The 25,489-nt window shown below is 44.4% G+C and overlaps 2 protein-coding genes across 2 annotated transcripts in view; both read right to left on the bottom strand.

The window, feature by feature from the left end:
- Positions 1-1,625: 1,625 nt before the first annotated feature.
- On the bottom strand, positions 1,626-18,233 carry LOC144499272 (uncharacterized). The gene is made up of 5 exons (XM_078221387.1): positions 18,225-18,233; positions 14,262-14,444; positions 11,859-11,983; positions 10,227-10,293; positions 1,626-1,808 (listed from the first exon to the last, which is right to left on the bottom strand). The coding sequence occupies exons 2-5, from the start codon at positions 14,412-14,414 to the stop codon at positions 1,626-1,628; spliced, it is 528 nt and encodes a 175-aa protein (XP_078077513.1). The 5' UTR covers positions 14,415-14,444; positions 18,225-18,233.
- Positions 18,234-19,328: 1,095 nt separating this feature from the next.
- LOC144499029 (uncharacterized) overlaps positions 19,329-25,489 on the bottom strand; it is a 55,202-nt gene continuing 49,041 nt past the window's right edge. The window contains exon 12 of the mRNA XM_078221083.1: positions 19,329-21,733. Coding sequence (XP_078077209.1) covers positions 21,720-21,733 — 14 coding nt within the window. The 3' untranslated portion in view covers positions 19,329-21,719. The remainder of the gene's footprint in view (positions 21,734-25,489) is intronic.

Genomic DNA, 25,489 nt, shown 5'->3' with positions numbered 1-25,489 from the left:
GAAAGGATGAAACTGAACCATCGCCATCAGGCTTTCCCACATAGTACGATGCAGGGTAAACACACAGTAAAGAACCCTTTACTCCGTTACAACAAATGCAGCTCAGCCAATCTCAGGAGACTTCACTAAGTTGCACTAATGGGACATTTTCCTTTACCCACACCAGCCATCCTTGACTCCTTGAGTGAGGTACTAGTTAAATATATATTAGCTAACTAGTAATGCACAAGAACAAAGCTCAAGTGTTGTTTTCATGTCAAAAAAGGTTAAGTAAAAGTGCAATGAGCATTCAAACATAGATTAGGAGCAGGCTTCAACCCTCAACCCCTCAAGCCTGCTCCGATAACCTTTTGTCTCTTTGTTGAGCAAGAATTGATCTAGCTCTGCCTTAAAAGGATTCAAAGACTCTGCTTCCACTGCATTTCGGGAAGTGAGTTCAAAATCTCTGAGAGACTCTGGAAAAATTACTCCTCATCTCTGTCTTAAATGAGGGATCCCTTCTTTTTAGACAGTGACCGCTGTTTCTAAATTTTTAAAAATTATTTTGTGGGACATGGGCGTTATTGGCTGGCCAGCATTTATTGCCCATTCCTAGTTGCCCTTGGAGGGCAGTTGAGAATCAACCACATTGCTGTGGCTCTGGAGTCACATGTAGGCCAGACCTGGTAAGGATGGAAGATTTCCTTCCCTAAAGGACATTAGTGAAGAAGATGGTTTTTTTTCGACAATCAACAATGGTTTCATGGTCATCAGTAGATTCTTAATTCCAGACATTGTTTATTGAATTCAAATTCCACCATCTACCGTGGCAGGATTCGAACTCCAGAACATTAGCTGAGTTTCTGGATTAATAGTCTAGTAATAATACCACTTGACCATCACCTAGGATGTGGCCAAGATTGGCTAATTTAGCACAGACCAATGATCAAATTTGGAACTCCACTGATCTTTTTAGCTCAGTTACTGATTGGGTAAAATCACCAAAACATGGGAAAAACCTCAACGAAAGTCACTTTGATCACAAAAGGCCAAGGTGTTCTTCTTAGTGAAAATACTAATAGGCAAGATACAGGTATGATAAAGAGAGGAAAGTTTACAAAGTCATATTTGATTTGAATTTAATAATTTGGATTATAAAACATCTGAGAATTTAGTTCTTAATTGCCTACTTCTTAAATATGTAGGAATTGCAGTTTGCTGTTTTTGTCGTTTCAATGGCCATTACTTTCTAATTTACTCCATTCTTGTTTCCTCGTTTATTGGACCAACCACTCCTGCAGCCAAGTGTCGGTCTTCCTCTAGATCTCAGATAACAACCACAAAAGTCTAGTGACAAATTTTCTTCACTTGTGCTAATATCCTATTATCCCTTTCATTGTATCTCCTCATGGAAGCATGGATGAGACTGGGAATTTAGTGAAATAAGAGACCAAACTTTCACTGTGATATCACACTTATGTTTCCCAAAATGTTCTGCCATCAGCTTTCAAAAATTATAGTTTAAATGATCACACGATAGTGTCCAGAAATCCATTAAAATCCTCGTTATTTTAGCGACTTCTCTATGTAATCATGAAGCCTCTCATTATTGGTGTTGTGCTCACTCATAGGATCAACAGAATTTGTTACATTTTGTATGTGGAATCAAAACGTTCCATTAAGTACTGCAGAGGGTTGGTGGGAGGGTACTGCTGAGATCCATCAAAGCATGTAACAGTAACATCATTATCTGGATGTACAAAGAAAGCCAGTGACTGTCTAGGTCGGCATATCTTGTCATCCGACTGTGGAAGAAGCACTCGATGTACCTATAAAAGAAAATGCAATTATTTACACACGTTAAGTAGTGTAAATCAGAATCAACCGGTTGTAATCTTACCAGCAACTCTGATCAAACCACGAATGGAAGATTGTAGCTGCTGGTCAGCCAAAGGATGAGTTATCTTACATCATTTGTTGAGCTCTAAAGCAAAGGAATTCAACAACCAGCAAATAATCCGAGTCTTTGTAGCTCTATTTGTCTCTCTTTATATCCCCAGTTGTCTTCCTCCTTCCTTTATCAATATTTTTTACATTGCATCTGATGCCCTGTGGCATGTTGCAGCCTGATTCTGTTCACTCGTTCTTCATTTGTACAATTCGTGATAGTTTCCACTTTAAGGCCATCTTTTATAGTTCGGTTACACCCCCTTTTTGTTTTATCCCAAAAACTAAAAAGGACATGGCTGGTATGAGTGGGAGGCCAGTATACTGCATTCGGTGTGGGATGTGGGAGTTCCTGGAGACAACTTGCCTCCCGGAAGTCCATATCTGTGCCAGATGTGTGGAACTGCATCTCCTGAAGGATCGTGTAAGGGAGCTGGAGCTGAGGCTCGATGAACTCAGTTTAGTTAGGGAAAATGAGAGAGTAATAGATAAAAGTTATAGTCAGGTAGTGACACCAGGGTCTCGCAAGGAAGACACGTGAGTCACAGTTAGGAGGGGCAATAGTCAGAAGGGTGATGTGCCAGAAAGTACCCCAGTGGCAGTCTCCCATAAAAGAAAGGGATGGGCAACAGATGGGAGAAGGGAAGGGAGTGAGCAGTCTGTGGAGGGATCCCCTGTGGTTGTCCCCCTCCAAAATAGGTATATTGTTTTGGATTCTGTGGAGGGGGATGACCCTCCAGGGGTAAGCCACGAGGACCAGATCGCCTCCACGGAGACAGGCTCAGGGGTCCGGAAGGGAAAGAAGGGGTTTAGGAGAGCGATAGTTGTGGGGGACGCAATGGTTAGAGGCACGGACAGGCGCTTCTGTGGGAGTGAACGAGAATCCAGGATGGTAGTCTGCCTCCCTGGTGCCGGGGTACTGGATGTCTCCGAGAGGGTAGGAAGCATATTTAAAAAGGAAGGTAGTCAAACGGATGTGATTGTACACATTGGGGGAAATGATGTAGGTAGGAAGAGCAGGGGGGTCATACGAGAGAAATTCAGGGAGTTGGGTGCTAGGCTAAAAAGTAAGACCTCCAGGGTAGCAATATCTGGACTGCTCCCGGTGCCTAGTGCAAGTGAGGCTCGGAACAGGGAGATTCTACAGTTGAACGCGTGGCTAAAGGACTGGTGCAAGAGGGAGGGTTTTAAATTCATAGATAACTGGGAAATCTTCAAGTCAGGATGGCAACTGTACAGAAAGGATGGGTTACACCTTAACTGGAAGGGAGCAAATATCCTGGCTGGGAGTTTTGCTCGAGTGTTTCGGCAGGATTTAAACTAGTGTGGCAGGGGGGTGGGGAACAAAACAGGAGGTCAGTAAATACTGAGGCTGGGGTCGAGCTGGGGGCCAGGGCAAGGCTAGCTAAGAAGAGGAGCACTCTGGAGGAGGAGGACCTGACTGGGCCTGGAGGTCTGGAGTGCATCTGCTTCAATGCGAGGAGTGTAACGGGTAAAACAGACGAACTTAGGGCCTTAATGCTTGTGCGGAATTTGGATGTGGTTGCGGTGACGGAAACTTGGTTAAAAGAAGGACAGGACTGGCAGCTGAATATTCCGGGGTATCAGTGTTTTAGGCGAGACAGAGGAGGGGCTAAAAAAGGTGGGGGAGTAGCGATATTAGTTAAGGAGCATATTACCGCGGTGCAGAGGGTAGACAACTTAGAGGGGTCATGTACTGAGTCGCTGTGGGTGGAACTCAGAAACAGGAAGGGTGCAGTCACTATGCTGGGGGTGTACTACAGACCACCCAACAGCCCACGGGAAGTGGAGGAAAGGATATGTCAGGGGATTCTGGATAGGTGCAGAAAACATAGGGTTGTTGTAGTAGGGGACTTTAATTTCCCTGGCACAGACTGGAAAGTGCTTAGAGCTGGGGGACCGGACGGGGAGGAATTTGTAAAATGCGTACTGGAAGGTTCTTTGGAACGGTATGTAGATAGCCCGACTAGAGAGGGGGCTATACTGGACCTAGTTCTGGGAAATGAGCCCGGTCAGGTCGTCAAAGTTTCGGTAGGGGAACATGTGGCAAATAGTGACCACAACTCTGTTAACTTTAGGATAGTAATGGACAAGGATGAGTGCTGTCCTACGGGCAGGGTGCTAAATTGGGGGAAGGCTGACTATAGCCGGATTAGGCAGGAATTGGTGGATGTTGATTGGGAGAGGATGTTCGAGGGTAAGTCCGCGTCTGGCATGTGGGAGTCTTTTAAGGAACTATTGATAAGGCTGCAGGATAGGCATGTGCCTGTAAAAAGGAAAGATAGGAAAGGTAGGATTCGAGAGCCGTGGATAACCAGGGAAATTGAGGATCTGATTAAAATGAAAAGGGAGGCGTACGTTAAGTCCAGGCAACTGAAAACAGATGGAGCTCTGGAGGAATACAGAGAGAGTAGGAAAGATCTCAAACGGGGAGTTAGAAGGGCAAAAAGAGGGTACGAGATGTTCTTGGCAGGCAGGATTAAGGAGAATCCTAAGGCATTCTATTCATACGTTAGGAACAAAAGAGTTGTCAGGGAGAAAATCGGACCTCTCAGGGACAAAGGAGGGGAATTATGCTTAGAACCCAAGGGAATAGGGGAGATCCTAAATGAATACTTTGCATCGGTATTCACGAAGGAGAGGGGCGTGTTAACCGGGAGTGTCTCGGAGGGAGGTGTTGACCCGTTAGAGAAAATCTCCATTACAAGAGAGGAAGTGTTAGGTTTTTTAGGGAACATTAAAACTGACAAAGCCCCAGGGCCTGATGGCATCTATCCTCGACTGCTCAGGGAGACGAGAGGTGAAATTGCTGGGCCTCTGACGGAAATCTTTGGACACGGGTGAGATCCCTGAGGATTGGAGGATAGCGAATGTGGTCCCGTTGTTTAAGAAGGGTAGCAGGGATAACCCAGGAAATTATAGGCCGGTGAGCTTGACGTCCGTGGTAGGGAAGTTGTTGGAGAGGATTCTTAGAGACAGGATGTATGTGCATTTAGAACGGAACAATCTCATTAGTGACAGACAGCATGGTTTTGTAAGAGGGAGGTCGTGCCTTACAAATTTGGTGGAGTTTTTTGAGGAAGTGACAAAAACGGTTGATGAAGGAAGGGCCGTGGATGTCGTCTATATGGATTTCAGTAAGGCATTTGACAAAGTCCCACATGGCAGGTTGGTTAAGAAGGTTAAGGCTCATGGGATACAAGGAGAAGTGGCTAGATGGGTGGAGAACTGGCTTGGCCATAGGAGACAGAGGGTAGCGGTCGAAGGGTCTTTTTCCGGCTGGAGGTCTGTGACCAGTGGTGTTCCGCAGGGCTCTGTACTGGGACCTCTGCTATTTGTGATATATATAAATGATTTGGAAGAACGTGTAACTGGTGTAATCAGCAAGTTTGCGGATGACACGAAGATGGCTGGAATTGCGGATAGTGAAGAGCATTGTCGGGCAATACAGCAGGATATAGATAGGCTGGAAAATTGGGCGGAGAGGTGGCAGATGGAGTTTAATCCGGATAAATGCGAAGTGATGCATTTTGGAAGAAATAATGTAGGGAGGAGTTATACAATAAATGGCAGAGTCATCAGGAGTATAGAAACACAGAGGGACCTAGGTGTGCAAGTCCACAAATCCTTGAAGGTGGCAACACAGGTGGAGAAGGTGGTGAAGAAGGCATATGGTATGCTTGCCTTTATAGGACGGGGTATAGAGTATAAAAGCTGGAGTCTGATGATGCTGCTGTATAGAACGCTGGTTAGGCCACATTTGGAGTACTGCGTCCAGTTCTGGTCGCCGCACTACCAGAAGGACGTGGAGGCATTGGAGAGAGTGCAGAGAAGGTTTACCAGGATGTTGCCTGGTATGGAGGGTCTTAGCTATGAGGAGAGATTGGGTAGACTGGGGTTGTTCTCCTTGGAAAGACGGAGAATGAGGGGAGATCTAATAGAGGTGTACAAGATTATGAAGGGTATAGATAGGGTGAACAGTGGGAAGCTTTTTCCCAGGTCGGCCGTGACGATCACGAGGGGTCACGGGCTCAAGCTGAGAGGGGCGAAGTATAACTCAGACATCAGAGGGACGTTTTTTACACAGAGGGTGGTGGGGGCCTGGAATGCGCTGCCAAGTAGGGTGGTGGAGGCAGGCACGCTGACATCGTTTAAGACTTACCTGGATAGTCACATGAGCAGCCTGGGAATGGAGGGATACAAACGATTGGTCTAGTTGGACCAAGGAGTGGCACAGGCTTGGAGGGCCGAAGGGCCTGTTTCCTGTGCTGTACTGTTCTTTGTTCTTTGTTCTATCAACAATAACGGGGGCAAAAACATTCCCAAAAACATTCTAAGTGCCAAATTTGCGTAAAAACTGAAGTAACTCCTGTTGGTTTTTTAGCGGGATTTTCAAAATGAATCTCCCACACTCTGAGCGCTGCAGAGTGCCTGAGGCAGATTCACATTGAAAATCAGGGAGTGGGGCATATTCCCACTAAGGAGGCCAGCAGCATAGCACTGAGCGGGCCACCGCGCATGCGCCAATCTGTCAGTGCTGAGTTAGGCGCATGCACAGTAGCCCCGCATTGCCGGCCTCCTGATTGCTGGCCAGCCCGATCGCTGGCCAGCCCCGTGACCCTGCATCGCTACCCCTCCAACCCCTCACCCCCTGATTGCTGGCCTCACGGATGTCTCCGGGCCAGCTCCAATGTACCCTCCCCCCCGACAGTGCCGATCTCCCCAAACCACCCCCCCTCGGCAGTCTCAATCTCCCCAAACCCCCACCCCCCTGACAGACTCGACCCCTCCCCTGGCAGGAGAAACGACCCCAGTATATTTTCTTGAAGTTTGAAAATTAAGCCTTTAAATCCTGCGAAGTTCTTGGAAATGTTCGGCTCTTTGAGTTGGTTATTTTTAGCATACATACTGTAAAGCTGAAACAATGCCTGTAGTGTATAGATTAAATGATTCAAATACAAGGAGGCACCTTAATACTCTACTATTAAACCTCTACTAAAAATAAAACACTGGCAAGCATTTTAACTAAAATGAAATGTATTAAACAATTACACTCCTCCTGTTCTCCCTTTGCCCCACTCTCTCACATCTGCTATTTTCTCAGTCTTTTCTTGAGAATTGTTTCAAAAACCCAATAATGTTAAAATTGGCTGAATCAGGAACAGGCCAATTGCCGCTGCAAGTCAAACAAATAAACCCCACCACAAGTTACTGCCAGTAGCCCCACCAATAAGACTGCACTTCACAAAGATAATTAAATGATAAACCAACAGGGGGTTTTCAGGTGATTGATACTGTGTCCTGCTTAGCATCACAGAATCATACAGAGGCAAAAGAGTCCGTTCGGCCCATCAAGTCTGCACCGACACATTAGAAACACCTGAACTGCCACCTAATCCTATCTGCCAGCACTTGGCCCACAGGCGTGAATGTTATGATGTGCCAAGTGCTCATCCAGATACTTTTTAAAGGATGTGAGGCAACCCGCCTTTACCACTCTCCCAGGCAGTGCATTCCAGACTGTCACCACTCTCTGGGTAAAAATGTTTTTCCTCACATCCCCCCTAAACCTCCTGCCCTTCGCCTTGAATCTATGTCCCCTTGTGACTGAACCTTCAACTAAGGGGAACAGCTGCTCCTTATCCACTCTGTCCATGTCCCTCATGATCTTGTACACCTCGATCAGCTCACCCCTCAGTCTTCTCCGCTCCAACGAAAATAACCCACGCCTATCCAACCTCACTTCATAACTTAAATGTTCCATCCCAGGCAGCATCCTGGTGAATCTCCTCTGCACCCCTGCCAGTACAATCATATCCTTCCAATAGTGTGACAACCAGAACTACACACAGTACTCTAGCTGTGGCCTAACCAAACTTCTATACAACTCCAACATGACTTCTCTGCTTTTGTAATCTACGCCTCGCTTGATGAAGGCAAGTGGAAGTGCCCTTCCACTTTCAGAGATCTGTGGACAAACACTCCAAGGTCCCTTTGTTCCACAGAACTTCCTAGTGTCCTACCATTCAGTGAGTACTTTCTTGTCAAATTACTCTTTCCAAAGTGTATCACCTCACACTTTTCAGGGTTAAATTCCACCTGCAGTTTATCTGCCCATTTGACCATTCCGTCTGTATCTTCCTGGAGCCCAAGACACTCTGCCTCACTATTAACCGTCCATCCAATATTTGTGTCATCTGCAAAATTACTAATCCTACCCCCCACATAGTCATCAATGTCATTTATATAAATGACGAATAATAGGGGGCCCAACACAGATCCCTGTGGTACACCACTGGACATTGGCTTCCAGTGACTAAAGCAGCCTTCTGTCATCATCCACTGTTTCCTACAACTGAGCCCATTTTGAATCCACGTTATCAAATTACCTTGTATCCCATGTGAATTTACCTTCTCAGGCTGACCCGAGCCGGGAATCGAACCCGGGACCCTGGAGCTGTGAAGCAGCAGTGCTAACCACTGTGCTACCGTGCCTACCGAGACCTCGCATTTACCAACGCAGCCACAGCTTACCATGCAGTGCTCATGACCTAACTTGGGGGTCTCCACCCTGTACATGGGTACAGGCCATCACTAAGCTCTTCCACTGCATCTAGCAGTCGGCCAAGAGAAATCTCTGTGAATTGAGGTGCTGACTTTTTCACTGCCATCCTATGCCTCGCACTATCAACAAATAGCTGGGGAAAATTCCACCCTATGTTTGCAATGCATGTTCAAGGACTGAGGTAGAACAAACAGTTATTAATGCAGCAGAACAGTGGGTATATATCCAGTAACTTGGGTAATTCATAGTTGCACAGGATCGTGCATGCAAATATATATTTTATGTACTAGGAAAAAGCGGATGTTTGGATTTTTTTATATGAAAAGGGGGCTATTTGGGTTTTAGAAATGTAATCTTGTGCTACCTGAATAACTGGCTTGTCAATAAATAAATATTCATGTGGCTTTGTCGTGAAGTAAACACTAGGCTGACATTCCCAGTCAGTTCTATAAAGGTTCTCACTGACTTCATTCACCCTGAAGAAGTACAGCTGTTCTTATACATGAAGAAGTGTTTGCCCACCAATTTATCACTGGTGTCTTGCTGTGTGAGTGTACCAGGACCCCAGACTTGACATTGATTTTTCTGGTGCACAAGCCCTGAGCTGCACTGATCAAGCAGATGAAGAAAATCAAAATAATTGTCATCAGCATGAACTTGAACTGCACAATTACAGCAACTGGTCACATTCTTATTAATTTCTCTTGAAAGTCTCAGTGGGTCCTTGGGGGTCTGTGGATCCCAGTTAGAGAAACACTGGTTTATATCTCAGATAAGTGCTTGAAAATACAAAGTGATTTCCGAGCTTAAGTCTATTGAACTGGTTTTAGGTTTAGGCGGATGTGAGTGGGAAAGAGTTGAGGAGGTGAGGGAAGAAAGGGGAAGAGAGGTAATAGTCCATGAAGGAGGGAATGGGAGGAGAGTGGAGCTGAAAGGATGGAGTGAGGAATAGGATATTGGGGTGAATGGCTGATGGAAAGGGAAAAATGAAGAAGTGAGGAGATGATGGGTATGAAAGATGTCAGAGTGGTGAAAATTGGTAGTGAAAAGAGGAAAAGTTAACAGCTGATGAGAAAAAGAGTCAGGAATTCGCATAAGGATCAGGAATGGAGAAATGGCAGAATGGGAAGGAGATACAAAATAGGAAGTAAGCATTGGGAAAGGGATACTGCGAACACTGAGATTGTGGAAATGGGAGAAAACATGAAGGATAGGGAGCAGTATGGGTCAATTGGAAGTGGACAGAGAGCAAAAGCAAGGAGCAGAGTATATATATGATGAGAAATAGTACCAATGTAAAGGGATGAGTGATCATGGGGTGTGAACATAGGAGATGGGTCATGGAGTAAGCGGAATAGCATTTTTGTACTGCCCTGGAATTAGGCTAGACTTGGTCTGTGGCTGAAGGACTATGATTGCAGCAAGGGGGAAAGAGAACCCCTAAATCAGGAGTATTTTCAACCCCAGTCAGGATTCTGCTCATCGGCGGGTATAAGGCTCACCTGTACTCTTTTCCCCAATTTCCAAAGACTCCACTCTGCTTTCCTGCCCAAGGGGGCAGATAGAGCTTTCACCTGCAGCAAACAGAAACTGGGTCTGGCACTTTACTTGAACGAGTCTAATGAGCAACTGGCTAAATATCCCCTCCACTTCACTATTTTATCAGATTCAATTTACAATATACAGTTCATAGTTGGAACTTCTGAGATCTTACAACAAGGGAAGATAATGTTGACACATTAAAAGCTTCCTTCAGGTCTGCAGGCCGTGTAGGATTTAAGCTGTAAAGAACAAACATATTTATTTTTATTTATATTATACAATGATTGTGCAAATTTCTACTCATAACTTACACCTGATTAACTAGTTTGACTAGAATACAAAAAAAGTTTGGAACAAAGAAAAGTCATCTGGTCTATCGTGTTGGCTTCCTCTACAAGTCATATACAATCCATCCTAGCCCACCCAAGGAAATATCAGAGTGAAATTTCTTCTTTAACCTTTTGTACTAACATTCCATTACACATATCTGTCCAGCTATTGTCCTTACTAATTGTTAGAAGGAAAACATTACCAGCCCTCAACTTACACAAGTAACAAAATAAAATGACCAAATAATTATTCATGATCTTCGGATTGTCATGATCCTTTTAGAACTGTTAATGTTTAAAGAAGCAATTGGAACACCCAGCAATTAACTGACAGAATCACACCACACGATTTAAAACAAAAATGAACTTCATTGTGTATATAAAGAAATTAAACAAGACAATCACAACTAAATTAACACTATAGCTTATCAAGACCTATGCTGTAAACTCAATCTACTTTTTACTTCCCTCCCCCAACCTTGCCACCACCACTTCTAAAGTTTATTTATTAGTCACAAGTGGGCTTACATTAACACTGCAATGAAGTTACTGTGAAAATCCCTAAGTTGCCACACTCCGGCGCCTGTTTGGGTACACTGAGGGAGAATTTAGCATGGCCAATGCACCTAACCTGCACGTGGGAGGAAACCGGAGCACCTGGAGGAAACCCACGTAGATGCGGGGAGAACGTGCAGGCTCTGCACAGCCAGTGACTCGAGGCTGGAATTGAACCCGGGTCCCTGGCGCTGTGAGGCAGCAATGCTAACCACTGTGCCAAAGATTTTAATGGAAGGTTAGAGTATCACTTAGCTAACAGCTAATATGCTTCCAGCACCCTTTCAGGCAATGCATTTCGGATCATAACACCTTGCTGCATATCTTTTTTATTAATCTATTTTCCAGCTCTTTTATGAATTATTTAATCTTTGTTCTCTGGTTAGAGGTGTCATATTGTCCTCTGGAAAAAGATTCATATTGGATTCTAAATGTTAACTCCGTTTCTCTCTCCACAGATGCTGCCAGACCTGCTAGGTTGCTCTGATTTCCAGCATCTGCAGTGTTTTGCTTGTATTTTACCATTAGACTAAAGCTTCTCTTGTTGTGCCTGGGCAAAATATCTCATTTGAATCCTAACCAATTAATTAAAAAGTTTCACGTGACTTCCTTGCTTTTGTACTCTATGGGCAAAATTCTCCGGCCTTCCAGCCGTGTGATTCCCACTGGCAGGAGGTGGCACATTGTTTGCTAGCGGCGGGACTCTCTGGTCCCGCCGCTGTCAACGGGAATGCCCATTAACATTACCCCATGCCGGCAGGAGACCCACAGGCAGTAGGGCATTGCCGGCGGGACTGGAGAATCCCACCGGCCTGAACGGCTGGATAATTCCGGCCTATGACTCTACTTATGTTCTTCAACAATATACTCATGGTTACAGAAAATTATACTACTTAAGGTTGTTCTTTAGACTTTCATACCTTTCTGTCTTTACTGCAATCCAGCCAAAATTTGTAACCTCAGAGTTCATAGAACGGGTATACTGATGTTTAATGTCACTTGGAAGTACAAAGAATTTCTTGCTGATGTACATCACTTCAGTTACCTAAGGAGCAATTATGTTTGAAACATGAAATATGTTTTGCATTTTTGATATAGTAACATTCGCATCTCACTAGATTTTAATGTTTATTTCTGATCTGTGCTTTTTTTTGCCTTATCTCTAATCTTTTCTTGAAAAATGACATAAAGATACAACACGAAAAAGGAGAGAGTTTATCAGCATTTGCAGGTGATCATTCTTTACAATGCTTCAAGCAGGACCCTTAGGGGGACAGGGATGAAAACAGATTTTGAATATGTTGTACTGTGAGGATATTGTACACCAATTAGGAGCACAGCAAGGAACACTGGGACGATGATAATGTGTGAGTTGTTTACAGCAGTATTTTATGTGAAGATATTCCAATGGACTGAGAACTTATTCAGTTTTCTCAGAAGATGATAGAAAGGACCTGTTGTGGGGTACATCAAGATGACCGGTACTGTCTTAACTTTAGACAATACAAAACCCACAAGGCAGATATTTCTGTATAACGACATAACATTTATTTAAAGAAAGCAAGCAGCTGCAAGGAGATCACCAAAAGGGTTAAGCAGCTCTGAGATAGAACGACAGAACCTCTCCGATGAATCGGACATATACAATCAAAAACAGATCAATTGCCAATAATCAATGTGCCACCATGCCCTGGGTTTCCTCTGGGTGCTCCGATTTCCTCCCACAATCCAAAGATGTGCAGGCTTGGAGCATTGGCTGTGGGTGGGGTGGTGGGTTTGGGTAAGATACTCTGTCAGAGATTTGGTGCAGACTTAATGGGCTGAATGGCTTCCTTCTGCACTGTAGGGATTCTATAATTCTATATTTTTCTTATCAATCATTCCCACCTTACATTAGCTTAAAATCAATTACATATAGTATACACACATCAATAATAATCCCTGACATGTACCTCAGCCAATTGCATTTTACCATCCAGCATAATGATCATAGAATCCTAACGTGCAGAAGGAGGCCATTCGGCCCATAGGATGTGCACCAACCACAATCCCACCCAGGCCCTATCCCCATTACCCCAAGCATTTACCCTAGCTAGTCCCCCTGACACGAAGGGGCAACTTAACATGGCCAATCCACCTAACCCGCATATCTTTGGACTGTGGGAGGAAACCAGAGCACCCGGACGAAACCCATGCAGATACGGGGAGAATGTGCAAACTCCACACAAACAGTGACCCAAGCCGGGAATCGAACCCAGGTCCCTGGCACTGTGAGGCAGCAGTGCTAATCTGTGCCACCGTGCCGCCCCTTAATGATATCTTATTCATCCATTAAATCTGGACGCTAACTCCCATCTTGGCTAATGTCACTTCCCTGTTGCCTTAGACGCTTACTACATTGGTCAAAGTGGACGTTCCCACCGGATCATTGCCAAAGTGGATAGACACGTGATACCGCGTCCAGGCACGCTTCCAGCCTAAGTTTAGACAATGAATACTCCTATTCATAAATGTTACAATATGTGTTCCTGCATAAGGAACCCACTGATGTGAATTTTGCGAACTATGCGGTCCCCAGGCCTTTGGTTCTGAACTATTTTTCCTTTACCATCATATCTTGTGGTAACCTGAAGCAAACAATGACTCATACAAAACTTAAGATACATTAAAATGTCAGTATATATGTATTAAAATCATAGTTACTTGTTCAATTCTTTTACTGCATTCACATATGTGTAAACTATTCCCTCGTCAGCTTATTAATATGTTTCAAGAATCATTTAACTCTTTACTGGTAGTCCTGTCAGTGCCTTAATGTATACTGTCTAAAAACCTTATTAACTGGTTCGAAACCTCCCACTTCAGGACCCTTGAAAGGAAATAATTGCATAAAGCTGGAACTGTCTTTATGGGTGCCTGAGTAAAAGAGAGAAATTGAATTGATAGTTGCAGGAGTCAACAGAAGAAACGGCACATTGTCTTGTTAAAGGTATGGTTACAGATTGAATAACTTACAACATCTAAAAGGATTTCTTTCCTATAAAGATCTTTAATGGGGAAAAAAAATCATTGATAGCTTCAAACATCAGAAATGTGCTCTCAGGTTTCAGATATCACTTATAATTGCTCACAAATTGTTCCCTCAGTTAATGATGTCATCAAACCTCTAACACATCAATAATCTTATAGTTGAAATGTTACCCTTTATATTGAGATTTTGACGCAAAAGAAAGAAAACACATACACAAGTTAATTAAGTCTGTGTTCACATCGTTAATAAGCACTGTTAGTAAACATATTGAAACATTAAAATAGATACACACCTTTTCCTCTTCAATCCAAGTGTTTTTTAGGTACACAAACCCAATGTCACTGAAGGCCCTTATCATCTCTGTGGATAATCCTTCCATTTCAATGGCCGAAGGCTCAGGCTTTCCCAAACCAAATGAGCCAAAATCAACCACTTTAATGCTCATCTTATTCCAAGGATTCTGGCTTCTTAAGAGCTTTTAGTAGATAAAGGAAGAGCAAAATGATTTAATGAGAAATGCAGAAAATTCCATGATTCTCCCTTTCCCCTCTTTTTCCATCTCCCCGCCCCCCCCCTAACCCCCACAAACTTCTACTTCTCTGTTGACTTGTGACTCTATTGTCTCCTGGATCCCAATCTTAGTTCCACCTTACCCCTCTCCTTCCCATTTTTCTTCCTCTCCCCAGCTACTCCCCTATATTCCCTGAGAAAGAACCAAAAAATAATAAACCAAGAAGGATATATAAAGAAGCCTTGAGAGAGAGAGAGAGAGAGGGGGGGGGGGGGGAAGCAACTATAGTTTGAGAAAAGAAAGAATTGAAAAAAAACATAAAGACAGATAAATCAAAGTGCAGGACATAGAGAAGATGGAGAAAGAACCTCAAAGGTCGAGAAACATAAGAAAAGAAGGAAAGCAATGGTTGGGAAAAAGAAAAGCGGAGAGAGGGAGAGAAAAAGAAAACCAATAGATAAGACATTGCCTAATTTGGGGAAAATTCCACTATAAGTGTCAATTTTGATGCAAAAACCAGTGTAAATCCCACTGTTGCGAGCAGGCAAAGACAGGCGATGAGATGGAAGAACTTCCCATCCTGACTCCATTCGAGGAGTGGGGCCTTGAGCTTGCAGGGGAGGAACAGGAAAGGCCTGTGCCGAGAGCGAGGTGGACAGGAAAAAGAATAGTGAGGAGCCTCTGCATCCATCTGCCCAAACACACGAGTTCAGTTTCTCCCAGACCTTTGCTCTAGCCATGCACTAATACCATGTCCTTTTCCTTGCAGGATAATCACCTGAGCACACTGGCCCGTGCACTAGCAGGGATCATGTACCAGGTGATGAGCAGATCGCTGAGGAGATGTTGGCAGAGGGCAACGAGAAATGGTCACAGCAGTCACCTGCACCTTCCACCATCACAGAGAGACACACACGCTGGTGGGCAGTCTTAGCAAGCAGGCTTCTGGGTCATTATCTAGTGAGCACCACACTGCTGCTGATCCACATCAGACAGAGAGACAGGGATGTCCCAGGGATTGGGTAGCCGAAGGTCTGCTGGATCCCATGATTCAGCTGTGCCTTAGCCAGCTCCCTCTGGCATCATTCATCCCTCAGCTTCTGGAGAAGCAATGGCAAATACTAGGAAGCAGTGTCAGTGACACTCCTGCATTTGGAAGGCTGACCAGAGGAGTCCCAAAGACCTCTCTAGCAGGAGCTAGTGTTGGCATTGCAAGGCACCCAGGCCAACACTGGAAGGGTGGTGGCTGCAGTGGAGAGATGGGGGCTTGACATCTGATCCATGGTAGGAGGTGTCCAATTCAGGGCACAGTCTCTAAGCCCTTGGTTCACCAGTTTAAGGCTGCCCCATCTCGACTGATTTGTAAATTGAATGGTGCTTCTCACCTTTGGGATGCACCTGCACCTACAGCAACCCCCTCAACACGATGATGCAAGTGTTTCATTCACACCAGTAGGACTCACAAGTGATGCAGAGATTCCTCTAACAGATTGCACCGCCCGCCACCGGACACACCAAACCCTCACCCATTCCTCATTATGAGTCACCATTTCACTTTTTCATTGAATAGACACCAGGCATTTTCGGACACCCCATCACCAGCTCCCTGAGTTGAGACTCCTCACACCACCCACTACATGAGTGCATAGGAGAACCCACATCCTGAAGATACACCCAAGTGTCCACCCAAGTCATCATCTTCCAGAAACTGAGTGGTGATGAGGGTTTCTCCAGCCCTCCTGCCCATGCACAACCTGATCTCCACAAGGCTATCTTCCTCCAGGCTCCTCCTCAGCAACCTCCTAGACTTCTTCCTCATCGAAGGAGACATGCCGTTCCTCCAGATCCTCTGAGAGCTCCTCAACTCATTGCAGAGCCAGGTTGTGGAGGGTGCAGCACACCACCACAATTCAGGAGACCCTCTGGGGACTGCACTGCAGGGCTCCACCAGACCTGTCCAGGCAGTGGAAACGGATCTTGAGGAGATGAATGGATTGCTCAATCAATGCGTGAGTTGCAGTATGTGCCTCGTTGTAGTGGGTCTCCATGGCCATCTGTGGCTTCTGAATGGCATCTTCAGCCAGACCCTGAGGGATAACCCTTGTACCTGAGGAGCCCTCCCTTTAGTTTTGGGTGTTCCTCAAAGTTCAGGGATCTGTGACTGCCCAAGGATGAAGCTGTTATGGAAATGGGAACACACCCGCATGATGTGCTTCTTGTGAACATAAGAACATAAGAACTAGGAGTAGGAATAGGCCACCTGGCCCCTCTAGCCTGCTGTGCCATTCAATAAAATCATGGCTGATCTATTTGTGGTCTCAGTTCCACTTACCTGGCCGCTCACCATAACATTTAATTCCTTTACTGTTCAAACTCTATCTATCTTTGCCTTAGAAATATTCAATGAGGTAGCCTCAACTGCTTCACTGGGCAGGGAATTCTACAGATTCACAACCATTTTGGAGGAGAAGTTCCCCCTCAACTCAGTCCTAAATCTGCTCTTCCTTATTTTGAGGCTATGCCCTCTAGTTCTAGTTTCACCCCCAGTGGAAACAACCTCCCTCCTCTCTCTCATCTATTCCCTTCATAATTTTATATGTTTCTATAAGATCCCCCCCTCATTCTTCCAAATTCCAATGAGTATAGTTCCAGTTTACTCAGTCTCTCCTCATAAGCCAACCCTCTCAACTCTGGAATCAACCTAGTGAATCTCCTCTGTACCCCCTCCTGTGTGGTCGCAGACCAGGTGCACATTTAAGAAGAGGAAACTCTTATGGTTGATGAAGGGGGCTCCCTGGTGCCACAGGGAGGCCCATTGATGCAATCAATCCTCCCCTGTACCTGTGGCAGACCAGCTATTTGTCTGAACACCATGGATTTTTCATCCTGGCTCACCTGGTCCAAATCAAGGTGAATGGATTCCTTCAACTCTGGCAACTGCCAGCATTGCGCACACACACATGTTGGGAATGGAAAAGCAGGTTCACTAAATACCGCGCTGCATTTTCCAGCAGGTATAGGGAATTCAAGAGGATTCCGAACATGGGCAAACCGGCAGCGTGTCCATCAATGCAACTTTATGAGAGGCAGCCTCCTAATTGGCCTTTGCATTCACCATCCATAAAGGAATGTGGGTGGAACAAGGATACAGGAGGCTCAATGGGGGGGCTTTGCCTCGGCTCACTACTTGACAGCCCCACTGGGACAGGTGGGTGCTACAGAGGCAGAGCTGAGCATAGGGACATCTCAAAATGAAGTTACAGGAGGTCCCATAACAAAGAAGGCCCAGAACTGTTGGGGTTCATTAGTGTGAAGGAGGAACCTTTCTGTACAAATAGCCATTTCAGCCTTGTGTCTCTGGGGTTTGGACAGCAGGTCCAACAACCCAGACTCTGATCTCCTGCCCTGAGGCCACTGCTAAATTGTCGCCAGGCTGTGGCCCCTTGACGCTGGGAAAGTACTGTTGATGTGGGAAAAATGACTCTTCATTAGTTTGTTTGACTGCTTTCCTGCATTGCAGTCCAGTCCTGAAACTTGCCTGGAGGTGGGTGAGCACTGGGGAACTCTCTGGGAGGGTTTTCCACAACTTTCCCCATCTCTCTGAACACCAAAGCCAGCTGCACGAATATTCCGAATTTAGACTTCAATTGCAAAATATTTGAACTTTTAACAATTTGTTACAAAATTTGTAACGAAATGTTGAAACTATTTAAAACTAAACTTTTCAGAATTCAATGGACTCACCTCTTTGTCCGATTGCTTCAAAAGTTTTGTCTTTCTGTGTGTTTGCAACTGAAATGATGAGAAGATAAATACTAACTGTAAATAAATAAACATTAGTAGGCATTGCCCTGGAATGAATCAATAACTTGACCCAAGGACAATGGTCAGGTAATTATTTGATTAAGATAATATTGGGAATTGATGTGTTTGCCTATATTGAGCATCAATATTCCTAGGTGTATAGTAGATATAATAGAAGCAAGTTAGAACTTCTTATCTGCCCCAGCAATGCCCTGTAGCTGCAAACCACATCAAACATTGCAGTAGGGTAATACCTTTCATTTTCTAAAAAGCCATCTTGTGTTCCGAGTGAGTGTAAGATTTTTGGTGTCAGGGACCACAGATATCTAAGATTAGCCATGCTTGCTTTCATCAGTTGGGGCATTGAGTTTAAAAATTGGCAAGGCATGTTGCAGCTTTATAGAGCCTTAGTTAGGCCACACTTGGAATATAGTGTTCAATTCTGGTTGCCACACTACCAGAAGGATGTGGAGGCTTTGGAGAAGGTACAGAAAAGATTTACCAGAATGTTGCCTGGTATGGAAGGCATTAGCTATGAGGAGAGGTTGGAGAAATTTGGTTTGTTCTCATTGGAACGACGGAGGTTGAGGGACGACCTGATAGAAGTCTACAAGATTATGAGGAGCGTGGACAGGGTGGATAGTCAGATGCTCTTTCCTAGGGTAGAAAAGTCAAGTACTAGGGGACATAGGTTTAAGGTGTGAGGGGCAAGGTTTAAAGGAGATGTACGAGGCAAGTTTTTTACACAGAGCGTGGTGGAACAGAGCGTTCTTTGTTCTTTTTCAGCGGTCAACTATTCATGAATAATTTTATGATAGTTTATGAGGAAACAATGTTTTTGTAGATGCATTAACTAATTAGACCAAGTATGTGACCTGTGATGGGAGAGTTCTTAACTGATCCCAGAAGATAAGTAAATAGTTGGCACAAAGTGTGTTGATTACAGTAGCCATGTGACTGCAGCATTCTGCTCCTTATTGAAGATGTGGAGATGCCGGCGTTGGACTGGGGTAAGCACAGTAAGAAGTCTCACAACACCAGGTTAAAGTCCAACAGGTTTATTTGGTAGCAAATACCATAAGCTTTCGGAGCACAGCTCCTTCGTCAGATGGAGTGGATATCTGTTCTCAAACAGTGCAAACAGACACAGAAATCAAATTACAGAATACTGATTAGAATGCAAATCTCTACAGCCAGCCAGGTCTTAAATGTACAGACAATGTGGGTGGAGGGAGCATTCAACACAGGTTAAAGAGATGTGTATTGTCTCCAGACAGAACAGCTAGTGAAATTCTGCAAGTCCAGGAGGCAAGCTGTGTGGGTTACTGATAATGTGACATAAATCCAACATCCCGGTTTAGGCCGTCCTCATGTGTGCGGAACTTGGCTGTCAGTTTCTGCTCAGCGACTCTGCGCTGTCGTGTGTCATGAAGGCCGCCTTGGAGAACGCTTACCTGAAGATCCAAGGCTGAATGCCCGTGACTGCTGAAGTGCTCCCCCACAGGAAGAGAACAGTCTTGCCTGGTGATTGTCGAGCGGTGTTCATTCATCCGTTGTCATAGCGTCTGCATGGTTTCCCCAATGTACCATGCCTCGGGACATCCTTTCTTGCAGCGTATCAGGTAGACAACGTTGGCCGAGTTGCAAGAGTAGGTACCGTGTACCTGGTAGATGGTGTTCTCACATGAGATGATGGCATCTGTGTCGATGATCCGGCATGTCTTGCAGAAACCAGAGTTATAGCTGTACTTACACTGTACTGCTCGTGTTAAAATAAATTTCATGGATACATTTTAATGCATAATTGGACACCAAAACACTTAATGTAGGACTAGGTGGATGGGCAAAGTCTTGGCCAAAGCAATAGGTTTGAAGGAACATCTTCAGGGAAGATAGAGGTGGTGAAATTTATGGAGGAAATTCCAGAGCTTGGGGCTTAGGGAGCTGAAGGCAGTGCAATTAAAATCAAGATTCCTCAAGAGGCTGGAATTAGATGAGCGCAGATATCTCACAGTGTTGTGGGATAGGAGCAGATTACAGAGATAAGGAGGGGCAAAGCCATGGAAGGACTTGAAGGATGTTAAATTGATGCTGGGCTCCACTATTATTGAGGATAAGGATGTTCGGGTTTCTGTTATTCAGGCATAGGTTTTCGGAGAGGAGGGGGAACCTCCATTGTGGCCCCTGGATCAGAGGAAACACATTCATGGGCATCAATATTATCGCTAATGAGGCATAATATTGGCTTGAAAACACACTGGCACCATTGGTGGGAAACACTCCATTTTTCATGTCAGAACCAACACCCTGCCATTTTTTGGTAAGATTTTGCCCAAGGTTTCTATGGGTGGAATTCTCCAGCCGCATGCATCCAACTCGGAAATACCCACCCAAGTTCCTCTGAATGGTCCGCGGAATTTTCTGCCTTGCCCGAAACGATTCCCATGGCGGTCAAGACAGGAGAATTTTGGCCAATGATTCTATCTAAGATGCAGAATATATTTTTTACAAAGCTGGTCAACTCCTCTCAGGAGTACAGACTGATTGTTGATGGATTATTCTCAGGGTAAAATATAGAAAAGGCCAAATATGTAACCGTTTGGAACTGACTAAAATGTAGAAGTATCCATTCTGAAATTCAGTATTGTTTTAACATCTTGCACATAATAACTTGAAAAATGATTTCATTCAGTAAAATTAGCTCAGCCAACATAGTTAAAATTTAATATTGTTCTACTAAAATATCACTAAAAAAGGCAGGAGGTTGCACACAGGAACAACCCTTGAAAAGGATACACTCCAAATTTAAACTGATACAGCCATTTACATGAATATAATGTACAATGTGTTCTTTTGTTACTGAAGTGTGCCTTTAAGGATGTATTCACGTTATAATTGTAAAATTGCTGCACATGTTTTTAACCAATCCAAATACCCTGACATTAGAGAAAAGTTTGTTTTGTAGAAGTGTCATCTGGACTCGAAACGTTAGCTCTCTTTCTCCTCCAGGCCTGTTGAGTGTGTCCAGCATGTTCTGGTTCTATTATAGATCCATATTGCTTCACATCAGGTTGAAGTTGTTTCTGGGCAACCAATTTACACTCCATGGAATTGCTTTTGAGTAACTTCACCTTGCAATCCAAACCTTCCAGCAGAGGAAAAGGTGCTACTACTGAGCTCATAATAATAAATTATTTTTAATACTTTGTACAAAATAGCCAGGAAGGTAAGCCGATGAAGATTAGTCCTCAGTTTCTTCAACAGCAGCAGTATTAGTGTTGTATAGTAAGGTACCATCTATATTGACAGTCAAATATGTTTATTTGGTGCATTTGAGAGCTCTTGACATTCCTGATTCCATCATGACCTGATAGTAGAAGAATATCTTCATGTTGTTACGGTATAAGGTCAAGCATCCTTATACTTGACGCTTTACTAACTTGGATTTTCTGTAGGAAGAAAATAAAATTCAATTATCATTATTGAATAATTTATTTTTAGCATCCAAATAATGGGAGCATTCTGGCCAAGTTTGCCGATGATACAAAGATAGGTGGAGGGGCAGGTAGTATTGAGGAGGTGGGGAGGCTGCAGAAAGATTTAGACAGTTTCGGAGAGTGGTCCAAGAAGTGGCTGATGAAATTCAACGTGGGCAAGTGCGAGGTCGTACACTTTGGAAAAAAGAATAGAGGCATGGACTATTTTCTAAACGGTGACAAAATTCATAATGCTAAAGTGCAAAGGGACTTGGGAGTTCTAGTCCAGGATTCTCTAAAGGTAAACTTGCAGGTTGAGTCCGTAATTAAGAAAGCAAATGTAATGTTGTCATTTATCTCAAGAGGCTTGGAATACAAAAGCAGGGATGTACTTCTGAGGCTTTATAAAGCACTGGTTAGGCCTCATTTGGAGTACTGTGAGCAATTTTGGGCCCCACACCTCAGGAAGGACATACTGGCACTGGAGCGGGTCCAGCGGAGATTCACACGGATGATCCCAGGAATGGTAGGCCTGACATACGATGAACGTCTGAGGATCGTGGGATTATATTCATTGGAGTTTAGGAGGTTGAGGGGAGATCTGATAGAAACTTACAAGATAATGAACGGCTTAGATAGGATGGACGTAGGGAAGTTGTTTCCATTAACAGGGGAGACTTGGACGCGGGGGCACAGCCTTAGAATAAAAGGGAGTCACTTTAGAACAGAGATGAGGAGAAATTTCTTCAGCCAGAGAGTGGTGGGTCTGTGGAATTCATTGCCACAGAGGGCTGTGGAGGCCGAGAAGTTGAGCGTCTTCAAGACAGAAATTGATAAATTCTTGATTTCTCGAGGAATTAAGGGCTATGGGGAGAGAGCGGGTAAATGGAGTTGAAATCAACCATGATTGAATGGTGGAGTGGACTCGATGGGCCGAATGGCCTTACTTCCGCTCCTATGTCTTATGGTCTTATGGTCTAATGTCACACTATTCAGTGATAAAGTGGACAGTTGATTATGAGTAATTTCTATAACCAATTTTCTTTGTGCAGGTCGTCCTCGCACGAAGCAAGGTAACAAATTCTATGCCAATTTCTCATGGCAGTGAATGTTTTACATTATTGGCTGAGAAAATAAATTGGCCAAATCTTAGGGATGTACCGACTTAATTCAAAAGAATGACATTCTAAAGGTCTTGTTTTATTTGTTCATGGGATGTGGATATCTCTGGCAATACCAACATTTAATGCCCATCTTGAATTGCCCTGGAGAAAATGGCACAATCTCTTGAAACACTAAAGTCTGTTTAGTATATATAGGTACAGCAACAGTGCTGTGAGGCAGGGAGTTCCAAGATCTTAACTTGGTGACAGTTAAGAAACAGTGATTATATTTGATTTGATTTATTATTGTCACATGTCTTGGCACATAGTAAAAAGTATTGTTTCTTGCGCGCTATACAGACAAAGCATACCGTTCATAGAGAAGGAAATGAGAGAGTGCAGAATGTAGTGTTACAGTCATAGCTACGGTGTAGAGAAAGATCAACTTAATGCGAGGTAGTTCCAAGTCAAAGAACAAAGAACAATACAGCACAGGAACAGGCCCTTCGACCCTCCAAGCCCGTGCCGCTCCCTGGTCCAAACTAGACCATTCTTTTGTATCCCTCCATTCCCACTCCGTTCATATGGCTATCTAGATAAGTCTTAAACGTTCCCAGTGTGTCCGCCTCCACCACCTTGCCTGGCAGCGCATTCCAGGCCCCCACCACCCTCTGTGTAAAATATGTCCTTCTGATATCTGTGTTAAACTTCCCCCCCTTCACCTTGAACCTATGACCTCTCGTGAACGTCACCACCGACCTGGGGAAAAGCTTTTCACCGTTCACCCTATCTATGCCTTTCATAATTTTATACACCTCTATTAAGTCTCCCCTCATCCTCCGTCTTTCCAGGGAGAACAACCCCAGTTTACCCAATCTCTCCTCATAACTAAGCCCCTCCATACCAGGCAACATCCTGGTAAACCTCCTCTGTACTCTCTCCAAAGCCTCCACGTCCTTCTGGTAGTGTGGCGACCAGAACTGGACGCAGTATTCCAAATGTGGCCGAACCAACGTTCTATACATCTGCAACATCAGACCCCAACTTTTATACTCTATGCCCCGTCCTATAAAGGCAAGCATGCCATATGCCTTCTTCACCACCTTCTCCACCTGTGACGTCACCTTCAAGGATCTGTGGACTTGCACACTCAGGTCCCTCTGCGTATCTACACCCTTTATGGTTCTGCCATTTATCGTATAGCTCCTTCCTTCATTATTTCTACCAAAATGCTTCACTTCGCATTTATCAGGATTGAACTCCATCTGCCATTTCTTTGCCCAAATTTCCAGCCTATCTATATCCTTCTGTAGCCTCTGACAATGCTCCTCACTATCTGCAAGTCCTGCCAATTTTGTGTCGTCCGCAAACTTACTGATCACCCCAGTTACACCTTCTTCCAGATCGTTTATATAAATCACAAACAGCAGAGGTCCCAATACAGAGCCCTGCGGAACACCACTAGTGTTGATGTGGAGATGCCGGCGTTGGACTGGGGTAAGCACAATAAGAAGTCTCACAACACCAGGTTAAAGTCCAACAGGTTTATTTGGTAGCAAATACCATAAGCTTTCGGAGCACAGCTCCTTCGTCAGATGGAGTGGATATCTGTTCTCCAACAGTGCACAGACAAAGTTCCGCACACATGAGGACGGCCTAAACCGGGATGTTGGATTTAAGTCACATTATCAGTAACCCCCACAGCTTTCCCCCTGATCTTGCAGAATCTCACTAGCTGTTCTGTCTGGAGACAATACACATCTCTTTAACCTGTGTTGAATGCTCCCTCCCCCCACATTGTCTGTACCTTTAAGACCTGGCTGGCTGTAGAGATTTGCATTCTAATTAGTTGATGATACTGCCCATTATTTTGCTGAGATCGCGAGTAAATTGATGAGATGGTAATTGAACGGGTTGGATTTGGCTTTGTGTGGACACGCCATATCTGGTCAATTTTCTACTTGGTCAGGTAGATGCCAGAGTTATAGCTGTACTTACACTGTACTGCTCGTGTTAAAATAAATTTCACGGATACATTTTAATGCATAATTGGACACCAAAACACTTAATGTAGGACTAGGTGGATGGGCAAAGTCTTGGCCAAAGCAATAGGTTTGAAGGAACATCTTCAGGGAAGATAGAGGTGGTGAAATTTATGGAGGAAATTCCAGAGCTTGGGGCTTAGGGAGCTGAAGGCAGTGCAATTAAAATCAAGATTCCTCAAGAGGCTGGAATTAGATGAGCGCAGATATCTCACAGTGTTGTGGGATAGGAGCAGATTACAGAGATAAGGAGGGGCAAAGCCATGGAAGGACTTGAAGGATGTTAAATTGATGCTGGGCTCCACTATTATTGAGGATAAGGATGTTCGGGTTTCTGTTATTCAGGCATAGGTTTTCGGAGAGGAGGGGGAACCTCCATTGTGGCCCCTGTCTCCATCAGAGACACCAAAATCTCCAAATCCCCCTTTACCTTCCACCCTCACCTCATAAACCCAGCTCATCCATCTCCCCCTCCCTGGGGCCTACTAGTCTGACCCTGGTAACTCCTCTTCCCCCCCCCCCCCACCCCAATCACTTAATACCTTGGTATCTGGTTCCAGCAACAACCTCAATGGGGGGCTCCT

The sequence above is a fragment of the Mustelus asterias genome, chromosome 9 (genome assembly GCF_964213995.1).
Source record: "Mustelus asterias chromosome 9, sMusAst1.hap1.1, whole genome shotgun sequence".
Taxonomy (NCBI): Eukaryota; Metazoa; Chordata; class Chondrichthyes; order Carcharhiniformes; family Triakidae; genus Mustelus; species Mustelus asterias.
This window is presented reverse-complemented; position numbering and strand designations above follow the sequence as displayed.